At 32.6% G+C, this 19,337-nt stretch overlaps 6 protein-coding genes across 6 annotated transcripts; 2 read left to right on the top strand and 4 right to left on the bottom strand.

Moving 5' to 3' along the window:
* Positions 1-2,772: 2,772 nt before the first annotated feature.
* On the top strand, positions 2,773-6,454 carry LOC108850331 (uncharacterized). Its single transcript, XM_018623885.2, has 7 exons — positions 2,773-2,951; positions 3,062-3,239; positions 3,310-3,639; positions 3,774-3,881; positions 4,095-4,223; positions 4,320-5,921; positions 6,049-6,454. The coding sequence occupies exons 3-6, from the start codon at positions 3,316-3,318 to the stop codon at positions 5,316-5,318; spliced, it is 1,560 nt and encodes a 519-aa protein (XP_018479387.2). The 5' UTR covers positions 2,773-2,951; positions 3,062-3,239; positions 3,310-3,315; the 3' UTR covers positions 5,319-5,921; positions 6,049-6,454.
* Positions 6,455-6,671: 217 nt separating this feature from the next.
* On the bottom strand, positions 6,672-8,987 carry LOC108850330 (uncharacterized). The gene is made up of 13 exons (XM_057007977.1): positions 8,964-8,987; positions 8,794-8,880; positions 8,609-8,695; positions 8,406-8,486; positions 8,230-8,319; positions 8,046-8,123; positions 7,912-7,968; positions 7,676-7,801; positions 7,489-7,578; positions 7,304-7,408; positions 7,119-7,223; positions 6,930-7,037; positions 6,672-6,827 (listed from the first exon to the last, which is right to left on the bottom strand). Exons 1-13 carry the CDS (start codon positions 8,985-8,987, stop codon positions 6,747-6,749), a joined length of 1,119 nt encoding a protein of 372 aa, XP_056863957.1. The 3' UTR covers positions 6,672-6,746.
* LOC130510601 (uncharacterized) lies at positions 8,783-9,952 on the bottom strand. Its single transcript, XM_057007064.1, has 2 exons — positions 9,464-9,952; positions 8,783-9,376 (listed from the first exon to the last, which is right to left on the bottom strand). The coding sequence occupies exons 1-2, from the start codon at positions 9,911-9,913 to the stop codon at positions 9,029-9,031; spliced, it is 798 nt and encodes a 265-aa protein (XP_056863044.1). The 5' UTR covers positions 9,914-9,952; the 3' UTR covers positions 8,783-9,028.
* LOC108850329 (uncharacterized) lies at positions 9,930-14,019 on the bottom strand. The gene is made up of 19 exons (XM_057007976.1): positions 13,879-14,019; positions 13,573-13,797; positions 13,384-13,476; positions 13,175-13,276; positions 12,999-13,091; positions 12,789-12,890; positions 12,615-12,707; positions 12,405-12,506; positions 12,229-12,321; positions 12,021-12,122; positions 11,703-11,882; positions 11,327-11,620; positions 11,199-11,246; positions 11,031-11,117; positions 10,863-10,946; positions 10,563-10,780; positions 10,389-10,470; positions 9,983-10,281; positions 9,930-9,951 (listed from the first exon to the last, which is right to left on the bottom strand). The coding sequence occupies exons 1-19, from the start codon at positions 14,017-14,019 to the stop codon at positions 9,930-9,932; spliced, it is 2,460 nt and encodes an 819-aa protein (XP_056863956.1).
* Positions 13,888-15,532, bottom strand: LOC130510929 (uncharacterized). Its single transcript, XM_057007643.1, has 2 exons — positions 15,172-15,532; positions 13,888-14,754 (listed from the first exon to the last, which is right to left on the bottom strand). Exons 1-2 carry the CDS (start codon positions 15,193-15,195, stop codon positions 14,068-14,070), a joined length of 711 nt encoding a protein of 236 aa, XP_056863623.1. The 5' UTR covers positions 15,196-15,532; the 3' UTR covers positions 13,888-14,067.
* A 1,030-nt stretch (positions 15,533-16,562) lies between these two features.
* LOC108854544 (cytochrome P450 709B3) lies at positions 16,563-18,936 on the top strand. The gene is made up of 5 exons (XM_018628137.2): positions 16,563-16,900; positions 16,998-17,221; positions 17,475-17,722; positions 17,802-18,168; positions 18,395-18,936. The coding sequence occupies exons 1-5, from the start codon at positions 16,618-16,620 to the stop codon at positions 18,848-18,850; spliced, it is 1,578 nt and encodes a 525-aa protein (XP_018483639.2). The 5' UTR covers positions 16,563-16,617; the 3' UTR covers positions 18,851-18,936.
* The last annotated feature ends 401 nt before the right edge of the window (positions 18,937-19,337 follow it).

The raw sequence follows: 19,337 nt of genomic DNA, 5'->3' as shown, positions 1-19,337 counted from the left end.
TAGCTAAATGATACTTAAAATACTTAAAATATCTATTTATTTCTTAACAAAATATTTAAGCTACACCAATTTGTATGTTAAGTTTAAGTATTTTGAAATACATTATTCAAATTTATATGCTATGTATTATTTTATTATATATTTTGAAAAATTTAATGTATATCTGAACTTTAATGTTTGAACGAAAAAATAAATAGGTAATCCGAATTCAAACCTGAAACAAATCCCCAAAGATTTGAAGTAAACCAAAACGGCAAGGATATGAATTGAAACAAATGGTACTCGAATGCCGTCCCCTTATCAAATGTAAAAATATTATTGATAGCAAAATTTATATATTTTTATGATATTTAAGTATAATATATTTCAAAAAAATTTACTCTGCGCATGACGCATGTTATCATCTAGTAGTATTATGTTTTTAATGCTAAAAAATCTTTAAATTGATTTAATCATATTATATATTAATTAAGAAGCCACTTAATTGACTTTTGCTAAAGTGTAGCTCATTTGTGAAATTACAGAAATTTGTTTTAATTTAATTGGACAAAGATTTTTCATTGTTCATTTATTTTAATCAAGAGATAAAGTAACTTAAGAACCAATATATAACAGTTACCAAATATCTAATACAAAAAACCCATAAAAACTACTTATAAAATTAAGAAAAGTGTACATAGTCTATCATCAATTCATTTCTAGCAATAAAAATATTTATAATTTTTTGCAATTTTTTAAAATAATAATTTATAGGAATAAAATACCATATCTAATTTAGAAATAATTTATAAAATTTATACATTTATAAAAAGTTCCGTTCGTAAAGATTATAAAATTACTTATGAAAATTTATAAAATAACTGTAAAAGCTTTATAAAATTATTTTTAAAGATTTATAAACCCATTTATAAGGGCTTTCAAAATAATTTTATAAGATTTATAAATCACTATAAAATCATTTATTAAAATAAAGTATCATTTATAAGAATTACTTTTAACTCTTCCAAAATTATTTATAACCATTTAAATAATCTTATAATCACATAAATGTACAGTTATAAGAATTTAAATATCATATAAACATGTTTAAACATAATTTAATAACTTGATATTTTATGTAAAATTTATAAGAGTATATAAATTATTTATAAGTGAAAATAAAGTAATTTTGGCTTTATAAACTCTTAAGCTTATAAAATGGAAACAAAGCTAACATCATACGTTTAAAAGAAAGTAAAAAACTACCAATCAAAAATAATAGAATACTTCTACTTTAATATTGAGACTAAAATATCTTACAATAAAAAGAAAGTTATAAAATAAATTGAAACCTATCTACTAATTTGAAATGAAAAAATCATATCTACTTCCCCCTAAATATCTCATTATTTTCTTCCTAATTCACCAACTCTTAGATATTTTTATTATTTTTATATTTTCATATCTTTTTAGTATAATTATGCATAAGCAACATATTACCAATAAACTATGAATCTATTCTATTTGAACAAAAGTCACAACTTTGATTCATATGTGATTTTTTTTTAAAATGAACCCTAACTAAAAATCAGTTATCATTTCTTTATTACTTAAATATATTTAATAATGTGTGTATACATATTTGAATTATTCTAAGCAAACAAATCAAATAGATATTCCTACATTTTCTCTTAACTACATCCGAATCTTTTCAAATCTTTTTATTGTAAATATACATTCTATTTATTTAAAATATAAATGAATATTTTGTTTTTCACTTAAACAAACCTTTTAAATATTTAATTAATTTAATAATTATATATAATTTACAAATGTATATTTCATTTTTACTTAAATAAACCTTTTAAGTATCTAATTAATTTTGTAATTTTTTAAAACTCATGTACAATTTTTATTAAATTTTGATATTAATTTAATATAATATTTTTCAATTAAATCTTTGTTCTCTAATAGTTAAGATCTGTTAATACTTGTACCTCATGATTAAAAATATGCCATCAATATTAACAATAGACCTACAAATGCTATTTTGAGAGTGCATTCAATTTCTGTTCTTAAATATAATGGATGGTTTAATTTTATATTTCAATAATAGAAGTAGATGAATGCTTTGTTTACAAAAATATAATCAAGCTTATTTTTATATAGACCATATTCATATATTATCTATTAAGGTAATTGTTTTTTGTATCTTTTATCTTTTGCAATTCCAAAAGTACAATAGGTATTGTACCAATTTTTTCCATTAGCATAAATGACAAATGAATGATTGAAAAATATGTTTCATGTGAATATTTTTATTTTCTGTGTGTTTATTAGTTGTAGATTTAAGTGTTAATTATATAATGTGATGTATGATAAATGAAAAATTTCAAATAAAAGTTTTAACACTTTAAACAACATAAGAAACCTAAAAAACATAGCTAATAAAGAGAAGATGCAGGTTTAAAGGGACAAAAACAAATATAATGCATTACAATTATTGGTTTAATAATGTAAATGAAGCAGACATTTTATAAATTACACTTAATGGAGGTTATTGAGTCAAGGGAAATTGCTAAAAATACACTTTTCATGATACCATTTTTTAAGTTTACCCTAACCAACTATACCACCAAAATTTTAATGATCAAAATACCATTGTACCCCTAACTATAAACTTTTAGAAAACCTTAAAAATCTTATATAAACTTCTCGTCGAAATCAAACCTCTTCTCTCCCGTGTTCGTCGACTTCTCTCCGGTGACCAATTCCGACGATATCAAAGACGTTCCGGCGACGATCGACGATTCTCCGGTGAACAATTACAAGATCGATGATGCTCCTGCTTCTCTCCGGCGAAATCAACGACTCTCTTGCGTAAATCTAATTACTCCGACAAAATCCGACGAGATCGAAGATTTGCTCCGGTGAACACTTACAGGATAATCGACAAAATCAGAGATAGATTTGTAAGTGTTTTTGAATTCCAACTTTAATTGAATCTATTTAAAGACCTAAATCGAATTGATGTATTTTGAAGTAGGTAGATGAAAATTATATGTTGCTGGTTTGCGTTCAGATTTTGAAGATCAAAGAGTTTGGTGAGCTGTTTGAAGAAGCAACAAGGACTTTGAACAAGAAGTGGTTTGTGCTATCAAAGAATTACAGATTTATAAAGCTTTATAAAAGTTGCAGAGTTGGCTTCTTAACACCATCTTTTCTATCATCTCATTTAGACTTCTCTTATACTTGAAGAGGTTAGTTGTACAGCTAAGTGAGTTTGACTGCAATCCTTTTGATGTTGATCCCTATTTTTCTTATAATCAGGTTATAATGATTGAAGTGTGTTCTGTATGTGGAGAATGGAAGCTAATAAATGGAATTCATTGGGATTTCACAATCGATGTTGATAGAGGATGTTCTTTTAGTATGATTCATGAAGATATCAGCTACAATGATTTGATTGGGGTTGTTTTAGAAGATTTTGGGATCGATGACAACAAAAACAGTGTAAATCTTAGCTATCTCTCACCTTCCAAATTAAACTTTGGTACAAAAGAACTTCCTCCAGTTTTTATTAGGAATGATCGTCAAGTAACGTCATATATTAACAAACTTCAAGAGAATGCAGACATTCATCTATGTGTAACTATTAAGGTAACCACATGAAATTCTTTTGCTAGCGTTTTCTGTTTATAAGCGTTATCAGTTATTCTTCAAGGTAGTTTATAGTACTCATGAATATAGAGATTCACTATTACATTTATGTTTTGTTTCTTTTTATGTTTCAGAGAAAAGCACAAATATCGCCATTGATTATATCAAACATGATGCAGACACGTGATGAAATTTCCAGTACTCATGATTCACCTATTGCTGGAAGTAGTAACGCATTTGAGGTACTTTTCAAAAGTCTTACCTTAACGTTCGTAATCATAATGCCTTATATATTGTTTTAGACATTAGGATTTAATGGAATACTACAAAGAGGTATTGTTACTAGTGAGCTAATTTTGTATTTCCAGCTATTTTTGGTTGTGATGTTGTTTTAAATAAAAAATTTATTTTATAATACTTTATAAAACTTAATAGATCCATGCTTACTTTTGCAGAGAAGAAAACACACACACCCCGACAGTGAATGCAACAACATTCATAGAGTTGACGAAGTCTCTGGTATAGAACATACTCGTATAAGAGATACTCCTATTTCTCCTTCTAGTGGTGTTATTGGCAATAAGGTACATATAACTTTCTGTTGATGTGAATATATCAGTATCTTATAATGTGTTATAAATTATATTTTCTAACTGTTTTTCTAATTGTTTTTGTTTTAGAGAGGATTGCACTCAATGGGACCTGATGTATATGGATCTGAAAAGTCAAAATTGTCATCTTTTTCTAGTAGACGTGGTAGAGAAAGCATGAGAGAGGATTCACATTCCCATTCGGAAATCTTGTCACCAATTTGTTTTGCAAATCAACGCGATGATGATAATGATTTGTTCTGCGGGAAGTTTTTCAAGGATAAAAAGGAAATGAGCACAAAGTTGAAGCTGCATGCTGTTAGTCAAGGCTTTGAGTTCTCCACACAGTATTCAGACAAACAACGTTATATTCTTAAGTGTGTGGATGAAAAATGCAGTTGGGATTTTCGTGCGAAATCAGTTAAAGAATCTGAGAGTTTTGTTGTGCGCAATTATGTTTCTAAGCATACATGTGACACTTCTCTGAGACGTGTTAACCATCGGCAAGCTACTGCAAAAATGTTGGGAAGTATGATCAGCAATGGTTATAAAGGAGGAAAGATTGGGTTGAAGCCTAAACACATCATAGACAAAGCTAGGGATGATCATGGTGTTGTGATTTCATATTCAAAGGCTTGGAGGTGTCAAGAGCATGCCCAAGATCTGGCTAGGGGTACTCCTGATGACAGTTTTGAAGCTTTGCCCAGCTGGTTTCACATGTTTAAAGAGAAGAATCCAGGTTCAGTGACTTTTATTGAAGTTGATTCTGTGGGGAAATTCAAATATGCATTTTTGTCGTTTGGTCCAACTATCAGAGGGTTTAAGCTGATGAGGAAGGTACTTTCTATTGATGGTGCACATCTGAAATCAAAGTATAAAGGAACTCTACTTGCTGCGACAGCACAAGATGGTAATTTTCACTTGTATCCTATAGCTTTTGCTATAGTTGATTCTGAGAATGAGGCCTCATGGAGTTGGTTTATGACGTGTATGAAAACCATCATTCCTGACGAGGAGGATCTGGTTTTTATCTCTGATCGTGCAGCATTATCCTCTTGCTCACCATGGTATTTGCATCTTCCATTTTGAAAAGAATGTCCTGGACAAGTTTAAGAGTACAACACTTATCCCATTGATTGTTGAGGCTGCGTATGCGTACACCAAGGGAGATTTCCATTATTTGTTTGATGAAATTGAGGCGTCAGACCCTGAAGTAGCTGAGTATCTTCGTAAAGCGGACTTCAAGAAGTGGTCGCGAGCTTATTCTCTTGCCAATCGCTACAACATGATGACATCAAACTTGGCGGAATCAATTAACTCTTTGCTGAAAGAGAGTCGTGAGTATCCAATAGTTTGTCTTTTTGACACTATTAGGATGATCATGACGAGGTGGTTCACTGAACGTCGTGAGGAAGGAACTCGTCATATCCACCTCTCCACATTCAAAGTAGGGGAAAAGATGAAGGAGTTATATAATCTTAAGTCTCGCTGGCTTGAGGTTTCCAAAATCAATGATTTAGAGTATGAGGTTAAGGGAGATACAAGAGATCAAGTGGTGAATTTTCAAAACAGGCATTGTTCATGCTTGGTGTTTGATGTCGAGAAGTTTCCTTGTGCTCATGCTATTGCCGCTGCAAAAGCTGGAAATAAACATGAAAATGATTATGTCGATGATTTTTTCTCCAATGAAAGGTGCGTTCTCTCAGTCATGTTTATAAATGTTTATAAAGATTATCGGATTTATAGTGTTTTATAAATACTATTCTTTAACACTTGTTTTACATTTTTTCCTTCTTGGTTGTATCTTTGATCTAATTAGGTTTAAGCAAGCATATTCAGAAAGCATATATCCTGTTGGTGATAAAGCATATTGGGATATTCCCTTAGATGTAGCAAAATTTGTTTGTCGCCCTCCATCTACTCGCTTTCCTAGTGGCAGAAGGAAGAAAAAAAGAATTCCAAGTTCGTGGGAGTATGGAAAATACCGTTCCAAATCCCAATCAACACCCAAAGGTTACAAATGCAGCAGATGTGGGCAGCAAGGACACAACAAGAGTACATGTGTTGAGCCAATTGGATAACAAGAGTCTTTTATCAAAACTTGTCTTCATTTGATTATTTTATATGATGTTATAACAATTTGAATCTCATATCTTCTGAACCTTTTATTATTACTTTCATCATTTTATAGTATGCTTTACAGAATTTATAAGTATTTCTAAAAGTTTTACGTTACTAAAAGATTGTGTGGTCATGTTAATCAACTATTTTTTATAAGATTCTTATAAATTTTAGAGTTGAAATTTATTGCAGAATTTATATGTTTCTAAGATACTTGATGTCATTGGCTCAGCTAACCAATGTGAATATAGATCTAATAAAATTCTTAGAAAAGGATTAAGTTCAAACCAGAATGATTAAAGTACAAACCAGAAGATGTTCTTTCAGCAAAGACATTAGAAAAGATAACACTATTTCAAAAGGGAACAAAAGATAGCACTAAAAACTGAATGAATTTCATTTCTTCAAATTCACCATGGAATCTTTCCCAGCTTGTGTCTTTTGTTTTTCCGAGATGGAGGTGCCTGCAACAACTCTCTTTATAAACAAAAAATAAGAGAAATAAATAATGATTTTTGGAAGTAGCCAATGAAACTCAAAAGAACATTTTATAAGACGTTATAAAGAGATTTATTTTACCTTTGTTCCTGCTGGTCTTCCTGGTTTATTATTCTTTTCACCTTTCTCCGGCTTCTCGGCTTCATCATCTGCTTCCACTTGTTGTTTTTTCTCCTCATTTGTTTTGCCCTATTACAAAAGAAAAAAACTATAAACAAAAACTTCATTGGAAAGCTATTTTATAAGACGTTGTAAAGAGAGTTATTTTACCCTTATTCCTGCTGGTCTTCCTCGTTTCTTCTGTTTAACTTGCACCGGCTTCTGGGCTTCATCATCTGCTTCCACTTGTTGTTTTTTCTCCTCATTTGTTTTGCCCTATTACAAAAGAAAAAAACTATAAACAAAAACTTCATTGGAAAGCTATTTTATAAGACGTTATAAAGAGATTTATTTACCTTTCTTCCTGCTGGTCTTCCTCGTTTCTTCTGTTCAACTTGCACCGGCTTCTGGGCTTCATCATCTGCTTCCACTTGTTGTTTTTTCTCCTCATTTGTTTTGCCCTATTACAAAAGAAAAAAGCTATAAACAAAAACTTCATTGGAAAGCTATTTTATAAGACGTTATAAAGAGATTTATTTACCTTTCTTCCTGCTGGTCTTCCTCGTTTCTTCTGTTCAACTTGCACCGGCTTCTGGGCTTCATCATCAACTTGTTCTTCTTCTTCTTGTTCCTATTTCAAAGAAAAAACAACAACATGTTTATCAAATTCTAATTTGTTATGTGTATTGGTAAGTTAATCTACTTTGTTGCTGTCTTATTGTTCACACCTTGAGGGTGAGATCTTCCAATACACCTTCTATAACATCATCAGCAGAAACATCCGTAGGTTGTATTTTTTGTTTTTTGGATTTGGAGGTGCTAGCATCATCGACAGGTTCCTCATCGGTGTTCCTCTATTTAACAAAAAGCAGTAACCCAAAACACATTTATTCTGAACCACATTGTAAATAGAGCTTATAAAAGTTGTTACCTTTTTCTCTTTTCTTGGTTTCTTATTCTTAACTTCCTTGCAAATGTTGGTTGTATCTTCATTTACTTCTTCAACCTCTTCCATCCGATCCTATTTAAAAAAAAGAATTTTTAGTGTCTTTAGATAATTTTATAAACCTTTGTAAACAGATTTTAAATATTTTGTACCTTCTTTCTTTTTCCTTGCTTCTTCTCTATAACTTGCTCGGGCTCTTTGGATGCATCTTCATTTACTTCTTCATCCTTCTGTTTTGATAAGAAAAGTTATAAAAGAGATTTACTTAACACTTGAAAAGATTTTTCAAGTCATAAAAGTTTATTAATAAAAAAAAAAGTTTATTAATAAGCTTACTTCATCGTCTTTGGAGGTTTCACTTTCTTCACCACTGTCAGCAACTTGCTCGGGCTCTTTGGATGCATCTTCATTTACTTCTTCATCCTTCTGTTTTGATAAAAAAAGTTACAAAATATATTTACTTAACACTTGAAAAGACTTTTCAACTCATAAAAGTTTATTAATAAGCTTACTTCATTGTCTTTGGAGGTTTCACTTCTTTCACCACTGATAGCAACTTCTTCACCATTTCGTTCTGCTTCCTCTAATTGACCCTATTATAAAGGTTTATACACATCAATTAGCTTTATCAAATCATAAAACAATGACAGATTTAGAAAGACTTATATTTTTAAACTGATAGTGTAATTTTAGAAAGCTTTATAAATTAACTTACTTCTTTGTCTTTTGAAGTTTCTCGTTCTTTTTCACTGTCATCTGCATCATTATCCACTAGTTGTTCTACTTTATCTTGAGTCTTTTTCTATTTCATTAAAAAAAGATTTTATAAATGGTTATAACTTTAAAATAACTTAGAAATTTCGAGTTTAATAAAGCATTATAAAGCGTCAAAAATATAACCTTAGAAACTTGTTGCCTTATGGAATCAAAGAAAGACTGCAAACATTCATCCTCCTCCAAATCCCTTTCCTGATGCTTATCATTTTCCTGAAAAATTATATGTGAATACAAATAAACAGTATTTACAATATCAAGATTTTAAAAATAGCAAACCTTAGTTTTTGTGGCACCTTGAGGAGTCTCATGAAACTCATCAGTTTCCTGTTACAAGTTAGAAGCATATGAATCTTTCTGATCATTTAAAACACGATACAAATATAGAAAATATTTTTACCTTCTCGGTTTCTCGACGAATGCCCAGACGATCTTCAAGCTTCTCCACTTTTTTTTTATAAATCTCTAGCTGCTTGGTGAGGAATTCAATCTTCTCTTTATCAGTTGCATCACTCCCTGGACCATAATTGTTTTCCTCTATCTCAGCTTCCGCAACAGCAATGTTGACACTTCCACTACGCCAATCTTGTCTCTTCAAACGATATCCTCTCTTGACAAGATCAACAACTTTTCCAAACTCAGTGTCGACATCTTCTTCAACCAAGTTGCTATGCAATTCCTGATCTCCAAGGATGCATTTGGCAACAACCTGATAAGTATTACCATGATTAGACCATAGATAAAAAATAAAAATGCAGAGACTAAAAAAAATTAATAAGAGTTTATAAAATGATACCTTTTTGTTTCCAGCAATTTTGGTCACCTCATCCAAAGTAGGCGATTTTGTTCCTATCCAATGCAAGCACAATGGAAACTGAGTTTCTTCATCTTCATCACCAAAAAATGAGCCAAGTTGATCCACAGAAGACAAAGCCCAAAGCTGAATGGCATATATAAACCCAGAAATTCCATATTGCACCTTCACCAAATCTGTAGTTTCAATCTTCTCCACTGCAGCACGTAGAGCATCATAGGTTTCATTCCCCCAGGGATACTTGCAGAACTCTTCAAAGTTTCTAGCTCTCAGCAGTCTCTCAACGGGTATTTTATTAACTGGATTGTTGGCTATCAATATCGATTCCACAAGGATAGTAGCCCCTAATCTCAGCTTCTGGTTAGCTGTAAATTCCTTACTATTTTTAACAAATAGTTTAACCAAGGTCTTCACAGTATGATTCTTCACCATCCATGGATCCTTCTTCTTATTTTTCGTTGCTGAAGCCTCTTCTTCTTTTTCTTCTTCGCCAATGTAAACTTCACTGATGCGCTATTGAATGCTGTGATGCTTCTTTTCTCCAGATTGACCACAATTCCAAGCCAATAATATTCTTCAACTGCAATAGCCGAATAGAGAAAAGTGATATTCTTCTCTATGTTGTACTTGTCAAAGCCACTTGCAAACTGGAAACCTTCCTTGTCATCTAAAAACTCAACATAAAGTTCATCTATTTCTTCAAGGAATTTCACTCCAACAACTAAGGCAGTTTTGTTCAGAAACAAATCTGGATTGTTTCTCTTTCTCAATTTTAGCAACTGCAAACCTGCTTCAATATGCTGAGACAAAAAATAAAACATAAATAATCATAAAAACCGATCATCTAATACTCGAGTAAGATGAATTTATAAGCGATTATAAAGAAGATTTTCAATTATAGTCTAACCGTTTTCGAAAGATTTGTTCCTGGAGTTTCAAGATCTGAAAACCACTTTTCGTTTACTCTCTCTTCATTGATTATCAGTTTCCTACGTTGAAAACACATACTAATAAAATACTATGCAGGTATATATTTTGTACACCTCACTAAATATATAATACCTTATAAAATAAATCTTACTTGTTTTTGTTTGACATTTTCCATTCTGTCATTTTTTCCTTTCTGGTCTTATCAACTGGCTCAAAGGGATGTACTATTGGATGTTTCTTCCTTGCTCCCGTAAATGGCGGCTGTGTATGAATGGATGGTATTTGACCTCTTTCACTTCTTCTTAGTTCAACGTTACCTATATCAGCTTTATTCTTCTTTTTCAGTGGAGGTTCAACATCATCATTTACCTATGCAACAAAAAAAACAGTTCTTACCAAGATATATGTTTATGAAACTAGAAAATATTCATAACATTCTGTGAAAACAAACCTCGATATCTTGTTGTACCAATCTTTTTTTAGTTTCCATTAAAGGTTGGGACACGGACTTCTCCCCCACATCTCGCATAAGATACTGAATCATGTAAAAAATTTGTTTATGAAATTGTTTAAGAGACCTTATCAGCTACGAATTTATTTATAAGGATTTATAAAATACCTCATTTGCACCCTTTCCACTATGACGACTTTCCTGAGAAAGAAGATCAAACTTAGGAGTAGTAAATGTTGGAGTAGGCGATGTAACCTGTAAAAAGAATTATTTCGAAACTATAAGCTGTATACATTAAAATTTACAAGGCCTTATAAAATTTATTAATTTTTGTACCCTTGTCTCGAAGTTTGGAGTAGTGAATGTAGGAGTAGAAGACGTCACCTACACAAGATAAGATTACTCAACAAGCTTTATATCAAAAAAAATTTATTAACCCTTATATTATGTTTCATATTTTGTACCTTTGACTTTTGTTTACTGCAGCTTTCTTCTTCCATTTTTTCAGTCTCTTCGTTTGAAGTTATTTTCTCTGTATTCTCATTTTCTCCGAGAGTATTCACTTGCGTTAGTTGATGTGTATCAGAAATTTCTTCTTCATCACATATCTCCTCACCATTTTCATCATCTGTTGCACATCTTTTAACACGATAATTTGATTCTTCTTCATTATCATAACTGGGTGAACTTTTTGCATAATCAGGGTTGGCTGCATTCTGATGATCTTCATTATCATCATTGGGTGAACCATCAAATACCTTCAAGATATCATGTCATATTAGTTAAAAGAAAATAACATTTAAAAATATTTATAAGTGCCTAGTAAAGTGATTTGTTTACCTTAACTCCTAAGACATTCTGTATTATTTCAACTCGTTTACCCAAATCATATACCATTCTTATTAGCTTATCGAGTTTCTCACTGTTTGACCTGGAACCATCTTCACCTTGATCTTTCTCTTTATTTTTCTCATACGCATCATATTTTCTTTTCTCTTCATTCTTCCTATGCTCTTTCTCCTAAACAGATTCAAGATGGGTTATAATTTTTAAAATTAAAAGTCTATTCCACTTCTTATATAAGCATATTCATCCTTAAATTCTGATGAAACAATAGGAAAAGAACATTTATAAAGCATTATAAAGATAATTATTTACCTTATTTCGTCTTCCTCGTTTCTGCCTTTCAACTTGCACAGGCTCCTCCACTTCTGTATCAGCTTCCATTTGTTCATCTTCTTCTTCCACAACTGTATGCCCCTATTTCAAAATATAAAAAAAATAAGCAATATCAAATTTATAATGGCTTATATTTTTTTTTTTAAAATGATAGTCTAGGTTTATAAAGGTTTCTAAATTAGCTTACTTCATTAGCTTTTGAAGTTTCTCTTTCTTTATCACCTTCGCCCACTTCAGCCTCAGCTTCCAGTTGTTGTTCTTCTTCATCTTGTGCTTGCTCCTATACAAACATATTCATCATTCAATTCCGATAACAAAGTAGAAAAAAAAACTTTATAACACATTATAAATATAATGATTTACCTTATTTCCTCTTTCTCGTTTCTGCCTTTCAACTTGCACAGGCTCCTCCACTTCTGTATCAGCTTCCATTTGTTCATCTTCTTCTTCCACAACTGTATGCCCCTATTTCAAAAGAGAAAAAAAAATAAGCAATATCAAATTTATAATGGCTTAAATTTTTTTTTAAAAAAATGATAGTCTAGGTTTATAAAGGTTTCTAAATTAGCTTACTTCATTGGCTTTTGAAGTTTCTCTTTCTTTATCACCTTCGCCCACTTCAGCCTCAGCTTCCAGTAGTTGTTCTTCTTCATCTTGTGCTTGCTCCTATACAAACATATTCATCATTCAATTCCGATAACAAAATAGAAAAAAACTTTATAACACATTATAAATATAATGATTTACCTTATTTCCTCTTCCTCGTTTCTGCCTTTCAACTTGCACAGGCTCCCTCATTTTTGTATCAGCTTCCATTTGTTCATCTTCTTCTTCCACAACTGTATGCCCCTATTTCAAAAAAGAAAAAAAAATAAGCAATATCAAATTTATAATGGCTTATATTTTTTTTTTTAAAAATGATAGTCTAGGTTTATAAAGGTTTCTAAATTAGCTTACTTCATTGGCTTTTGAAGTTTCTCTTTCTTTATTACCTTCGCCCACTTCAGCCTCAGCTTCCAGTTGTTGTTCTTCTTCATCTTGTGCTTGCTCCTATACAAACATATTCATCATTCAATTCCGATAACAAAATAGAAAAAAAAACTTTATAACACATTATAAATATAATGATTTACCTTATTTCCTCTTCCTCGTTTCTGCCTTTCAACTTGCACAGGCTCCTCCACTTCTGTATCAGCTTCCATTTGTTCATCTTCTTCTTCCACAACTGTATGCCCCTATTTCAAAAGAGAAAAAAAAATAAGCAATATCAAATTTATAATGGCTTATATTTTTTTTTAAAAAATGATAGTCTAGGTTTATAAAGGTTTCTAAATTAGCTTACTTCATTGGCTTTTGAAGTTTCTCTTTCTTTATCACCTTCGCCCACTTCAGCCTCAGCTTCCAGTTGTTGTTCTTCTTCATCTTGTGCTTGCTCCTATAATATAAAAAAAAAACTTAGCAATTTCAAATTTGATAAACCCTTGTAAAACATCAAAAGCGCAATAAATTCAGAGCTTTGCTGTACATTAACCTTATATTTTTGCTGAACATCTTTGTCTTCATTTCCTCTTTGTTGACCAATGTCTTCTGCTGTAAGAAAAACATCTACAAAACCTTGTTCCCAATCGCTTTTCCTCAGTTTGTATCCTTGTTCAACAAGTTTTACAACACTATCGAAGTCCTTATCATCATCATGTGTTGGGTTAACCAAATGTTTGAAATTCTCACATAATCCTATCACTGTAGTAACCACACCCTGTAAAAAAGATAAAACAACGCTTTATAAGTCTCTGTGATTCTCTTATTAATAAATTTATAAACGTTAGTAAAAACTTACATTGCTTTTCTTCTCCACTTCCAACACTTCGGTTATTGTGGGAGCCCTTGTTGAATCCAAATGTAGACATAATGGATCTGAGGAAGCGGTTACCTCGCATGGCTTTCCAAAAGCTTTACCAAGAATAGACACTGATGACATAGCCCACAAATTTATGGCTAGCACAAAACCTCTCACTTCGTAACTATCTCATGTCCACCAACTTGTATTCAAACGCTTGATACTCTTTGACAAAATTTTGTACGCTAGTTTACCCCAAGGCAACCTGGAAAAGGTATCGTAGTTCTTATAACACAGTAACCTTTCCTTTGGTATTAGAGAGCTCGGGTGTCCTGCCAGAATGACCCCTTCTGTGATTATTGCTACTCCCATAGACAGTCTTTCAAGCCTTGTCATTGTTCTTGCTCTCTTTTTGAGCAGATCATATAAGTTCCTTACGGTGTACTTATCGCCTTTACTCAACATCCATAAGTAGGGTTTCTTCTTGTTTGGGAACAGAGGCTCTCTTGGTGTTGTATCTTCCTCACACGCTAGACCTGTAGTCAGATAAAATTCCCTCATGGAAAACCTCATAAGTTGATCGCAAAACGTGAACCAGAGATCCTTCCCTTTGGTCAATACTCTTCTCTGCATTAGGAAATGGAATAGATTCTCAGAAAACACTACGCTACTCCTTCTTGCCAGCTTCACGATGCTTCCTAGGTGTGAGTTCTCTATTTGATCAAACTCTTCCTTTCCCAAGATTTGTGCAACCTCAGAAACGTAATCAATGCTCGAATGTTGGATGACCATTTTGGGAATGTCTGGTGGTTCTGTTCCAGCTCCATAAATCCTAGGAGGCAAACTCAAATTTGTGCAAAAGTCATTGCTATCTAACTGCAAAACGAGATAAAAATATGAAGATAACTTTTAGTAATGGTCTAAATATAAACATCTCAACACTGCAAATAATAGACACTACATCTCAACACTAGAAGTAATAGACACTACTCCTCGATTGCTAAATCGTTCTTCTTTATAAATGCTTATAAATCGTCTAGTTGTAGTTTTAACAATATCCAGAAATCCAGATTTATAAGGGATTATAATTATGTAAAAAATGCGAACAAGTGTTTGCTATTCCAAAATCTCAATCTCAACTTGAACTCCAAATCAACCTTATTTGCCTTTTGGATAAAAGCAAATTTGTAAAAATCAAGGATATTCATCACAGAAACTAGTTTTCTTATATCTAACCATTCCAATTAGAAGTCTAAACCTATAGTCAATAAATTACAGAGATTAGAAACTTACAAATTGTGAATTTGGAGTCGACATTTCCGATAAATAGCTCGTCGGCTTAGGCGATCGTGTGAGAGAGAGAATCCGTGTGTTAGCTCGTCGGAGATCTCTCAACGGAACGATGGCGACGACTTTCGATGACGACCACGATGACTCTCGATGACGACGACGACGATGGATCCGGAGGAGAGAAACGATGGATCTCGACAGAGAGAAGAAGGTAGCGAAGGACGAAGAGAGGTGGATGATATGTTAAAGATAGGGTATGGTTAATTTAGTATTTTTCACACTACTGAAAAGTGTATTTATGAAAATGTCCCTAAAGTAGTGGTAAACTTGAATTGTGGTACTACACAAAGTGTAGTTATGAAATTTCCCCTAAGATTAACTAGAAGCAAAAGTAGTTACATTTGAAAAAAAATATGTGTAACTCAATATAACCCACAAAATGAGTAATTTTACATAATCCAAACTTTTATACTAAAAACAAAAGTCGAATGAATGGATGGATGGAATATCAATGATATGTGGATGGAATATCGTTAGAGAATTTTAAAATCTGCTTTGTGGATGGAGTATGGAAGGCGCAAGACAAGTTCTCAGGACAAGAATGATTCTGCAGAATGAATGGTTCAACTGAGAAGATGATGGGTGCAATGAATCTCCAGAGAAGCTTATTTGCTTTGCATGCTGAATGTGAAGCCTTGATATAGGATATGGAGTGCATGAAGATTCTCAATTATTCAGAAGTAGTTTTCGCGACAGACTGTTTTCAATTGGTGTCTTCGCCTCGAGAATGGCTAGCTTTTGCTACACATATGGAAAAGTTCCAACACAGTAAGACTTTCTTTTCTTCTTTCAAAATCCGACATATTTCGAGGGCACATAATCTAATGGCGGACAAGCTGGCACGAGGTGTAATGAGTTCCCCTTTTGCTATGTTATATGTCGATTATATGCCTCCGGTCTGGTTGTCTGGACAGAATGCGCGTAACTGATAGTTTAGTGTCATTGTTGTCAAAATAAAAAAAAAAACAAAAACAAAAGTCGAAATGCAAAGAACAAAATAAATTAAATTTTATTATATTTCAGCATACATACAATCTAGTATATTCAAATAACAACAAAATCCACTAAATACTTTATATACAAATTGCATGTCTAAGTAAAACAACGTAATATTATTTGAAATAAATCATATCTATAATAAAAATTAATTTAACTAAAATTAGAATATTAATAATATTTTAAAAATATTTTTATAAAAATATTTAAATCTACGTCTGTACATAAAAAAATCGCCTAGTATATATTATATATGTGTCTTAGTTTAATATTAAATTAATCCTAAAAATAATGGGTTCCACATACCGGATATAAAAAGATGTGCATCCTCACATCATATCATATCATATCATATCATATCAGAAATACGAGTATAAACTCCTTGTTTCTTCAATGGAACTCCTAAGCGCGATCAATCTCTTAGCACTCGTTCTTCTGCCCTTTGTTATTCCTAAGATATGGGAAGCCTGTTGGATCTTTCTTTTGCGGCCATGGATGATAACAAGAAGATTCAAGAAACAAGGAATCTCAGGTCCAAAATACAGATTCGTCTACGGAAACCTCAAGGAGATAAAGAAGATGAAGAAAGAAGCAAAGGGTTGGGTTCTTGATCCCAACTCCAACGATATCTTCCCTCGTGTGGTTCCTCACTACCACCAATGGCTATCCCAATACGGTGCCGTTTCTTGTAACTTGTTTTGTTTATGGTCCTTTAAGACGAGTATAGCTTAAGTGCTTAACACATGCAAGCTCTCTTTGATGATATGTTTTAGGAGAAACATTTCTATACTGGAACGGAACAAAACCAACAATATTCATCTCAGATCCTGAACTAGGGAAACAAATCTTGTCGAGAAAGTTCGGTTTCGCTGTCATAGCAAAGACGAGACCCGAGGTGTTCATACTTTTTGGTAAAGGACTTCCTTTCATAGAGGGTGATGACTGGGTTCGCCATAGACGAATCTTGAACCCTGCTTTCTCCATGGACCGACTCAAGGTCTTATAATTTTTTCTGTATTTAAAATAAAAAAAAAAAATTTGCTCTCGACAAAACAATAAATATTTACATTTTTTAATATTATTTTCTTTTATTTTTGTTTTCCAATAGATATTTCACCACTCCTATTTTCACATATCGAATTATGTCTTAACTATAAAACAAATTGCATTAATTAAAATATAAAACGCGAAATCATATATTTTCAGCTCTTTGAGCAAAATATAATTAATTATTTGCTAATATTTGTCAGGTCATGACGAAACGGATGGTGAATTGCACACTCAGGATGTTGGAGGAGTGGAGAGAACAAAGAAATGGTGATGAAGTGATGATGAGGATGGAGATTAACAAAGACTTTCACAGATTGATCTCTGATATCATCGCGACCACAGCGTTCGGAAGCAGCTACGAGGAAGGGATTGAATTGTTTAAATCACAGACAGAGCTTGAGGAATATTTTGTTACTTCTCTCACAAGCGTATTCATCCCAGGAACACAGTAAGTACAATATACATATAGTCAGCTAATTCGTTCAGACAGAAACATATGTAAAGCCTTTTGTTTCTTGTTTCCCAAGATACCTTCCTACGCCAACCAACCTTCAGTTATGGAAGCTCGATAAGAAAGTGAAGGACTCAATCAAAAGAATTATAGATGCAAGGCTTAAATCAAGTTCTAATAAATATGGAGACGATCTTCTTGGGATCATGTTGAAAGCTGCAACATCTAAGGATTGTGAGAAAACGATGAGTATGGATGAGATTATAGAAGAATGCAAGACTTTCTATATCTCAGGGCAAGGAAGTAGTTCGATTCTATTGACATGGACTACGCTGTTACTGAGCTTGCACCAAGATTGGCAAGAGAAACTAAGAAACGAGGTTTTCATTGAATGTGGTAAAGATAAGGTCCCAGACTCAGACACCTTCTCCAAACTTAAACTGGTAATCAGTGGTTCTATTTTCTAAGTTTTTTATGCAGTTTTATATAAAGAGGGTTCGTAGATTCAAACATAAAATCAATTGGTTGATAAATAAATTATCTCACGGTTATTATTATATTATTTAGGACCCATAACTTTCAACTTGGGACGATATCCTTAAATACTTGTGACTGAAAAAAGTCATTTTGTACCTTTTTTTTTGTTAAGAATCCTTTTCTACCTTCCAGATGAACATGGTGTTGATGGAGTCACTTCGTCTGTATGGACCCGTGATTAAAATGGTGCGAGAAGCAACCCAAGATATGAAGATAGGACATTTGGATATCCCCAAGGGAACAAGCATAATCGTCCCATTTCTGAAGATGCACAGCGACAAGGCCATGTGGGGACAAGACGGCCAACAATTCAATCCTATCCGATTTGAAAACGGTGTTTCTCAAGCCGCCAATCACCCAAACGCACTTCTCCCGTTCTCAGTCGGACCAAGAACTTGCATTGCTCAAAACTTCGCCATGATGGAAGCCAAGACCGTGCTCACTATGATCCTTCAACGGTTCCGGATTAGCCTCTCCCCTGAATATAAGCATACACCGGTTGATTACTTCAATCTCCATCCGCAATACGGCCTACCCGTAAGGCTTCAGCCTCTCGATACAAACCAAGAATCTCAACGGGTTTGGTAAAGTTCAAGATGATAATAATATGTACATGCTTAAATAAAACGGATGATAAGAAGAAGAAAAACTTATTAGAGAATTCTTTAGTGACATTTTCATGGATATTGGATTTGAATAACGTGCTAGAAACGATAGTCGTGCCCAGTAGATAATTTGTTAGGTCAAAGATATCAAACTAAAATATTTAGATTGGGGGCATATAGGTTGGTTTTAATAATTTACTCTAAACTTTTAAATCCTTAAGGTGAGAATTAATTAACAAGAATTAGTGTTTAGATAAGTGGACTTTTCTTAATCTATAAGCTATAACCTATAAGCAATGCTCGTTGCTATATATTACGCATTATTTTTAACTTTGAAAACTAGAGCTTAGCTAGTGGGCAGAGTAGCTAGTTCTTTGTTATTTACTTTGATGATATGTATTGCACGATCCAAAGTGGTTTACACACAGTTCAGTTATCCTCACATAAAATCAAACCGGCCATAAACTTTT

The sequence above is a fragment of the Raphanus sativus genome, chromosome 4 (genome assembly GCF_000801105.2).
Source record: "Raphanus sativus cultivar WK10039 chromosome 4, ASM80110v3, whole genome shotgun sequence".
Taxonomy (NCBI): Eukaryota; Viridiplantae; Streptophyta; class Magnoliopsida; order Brassicales; family Brassicaceae; genus Raphanus; species Raphanus sativus.
Note: the sequence above shows the minus strand (reverse complement) of the source record. Positions and strands in the feature narration are given on the sequence as shown.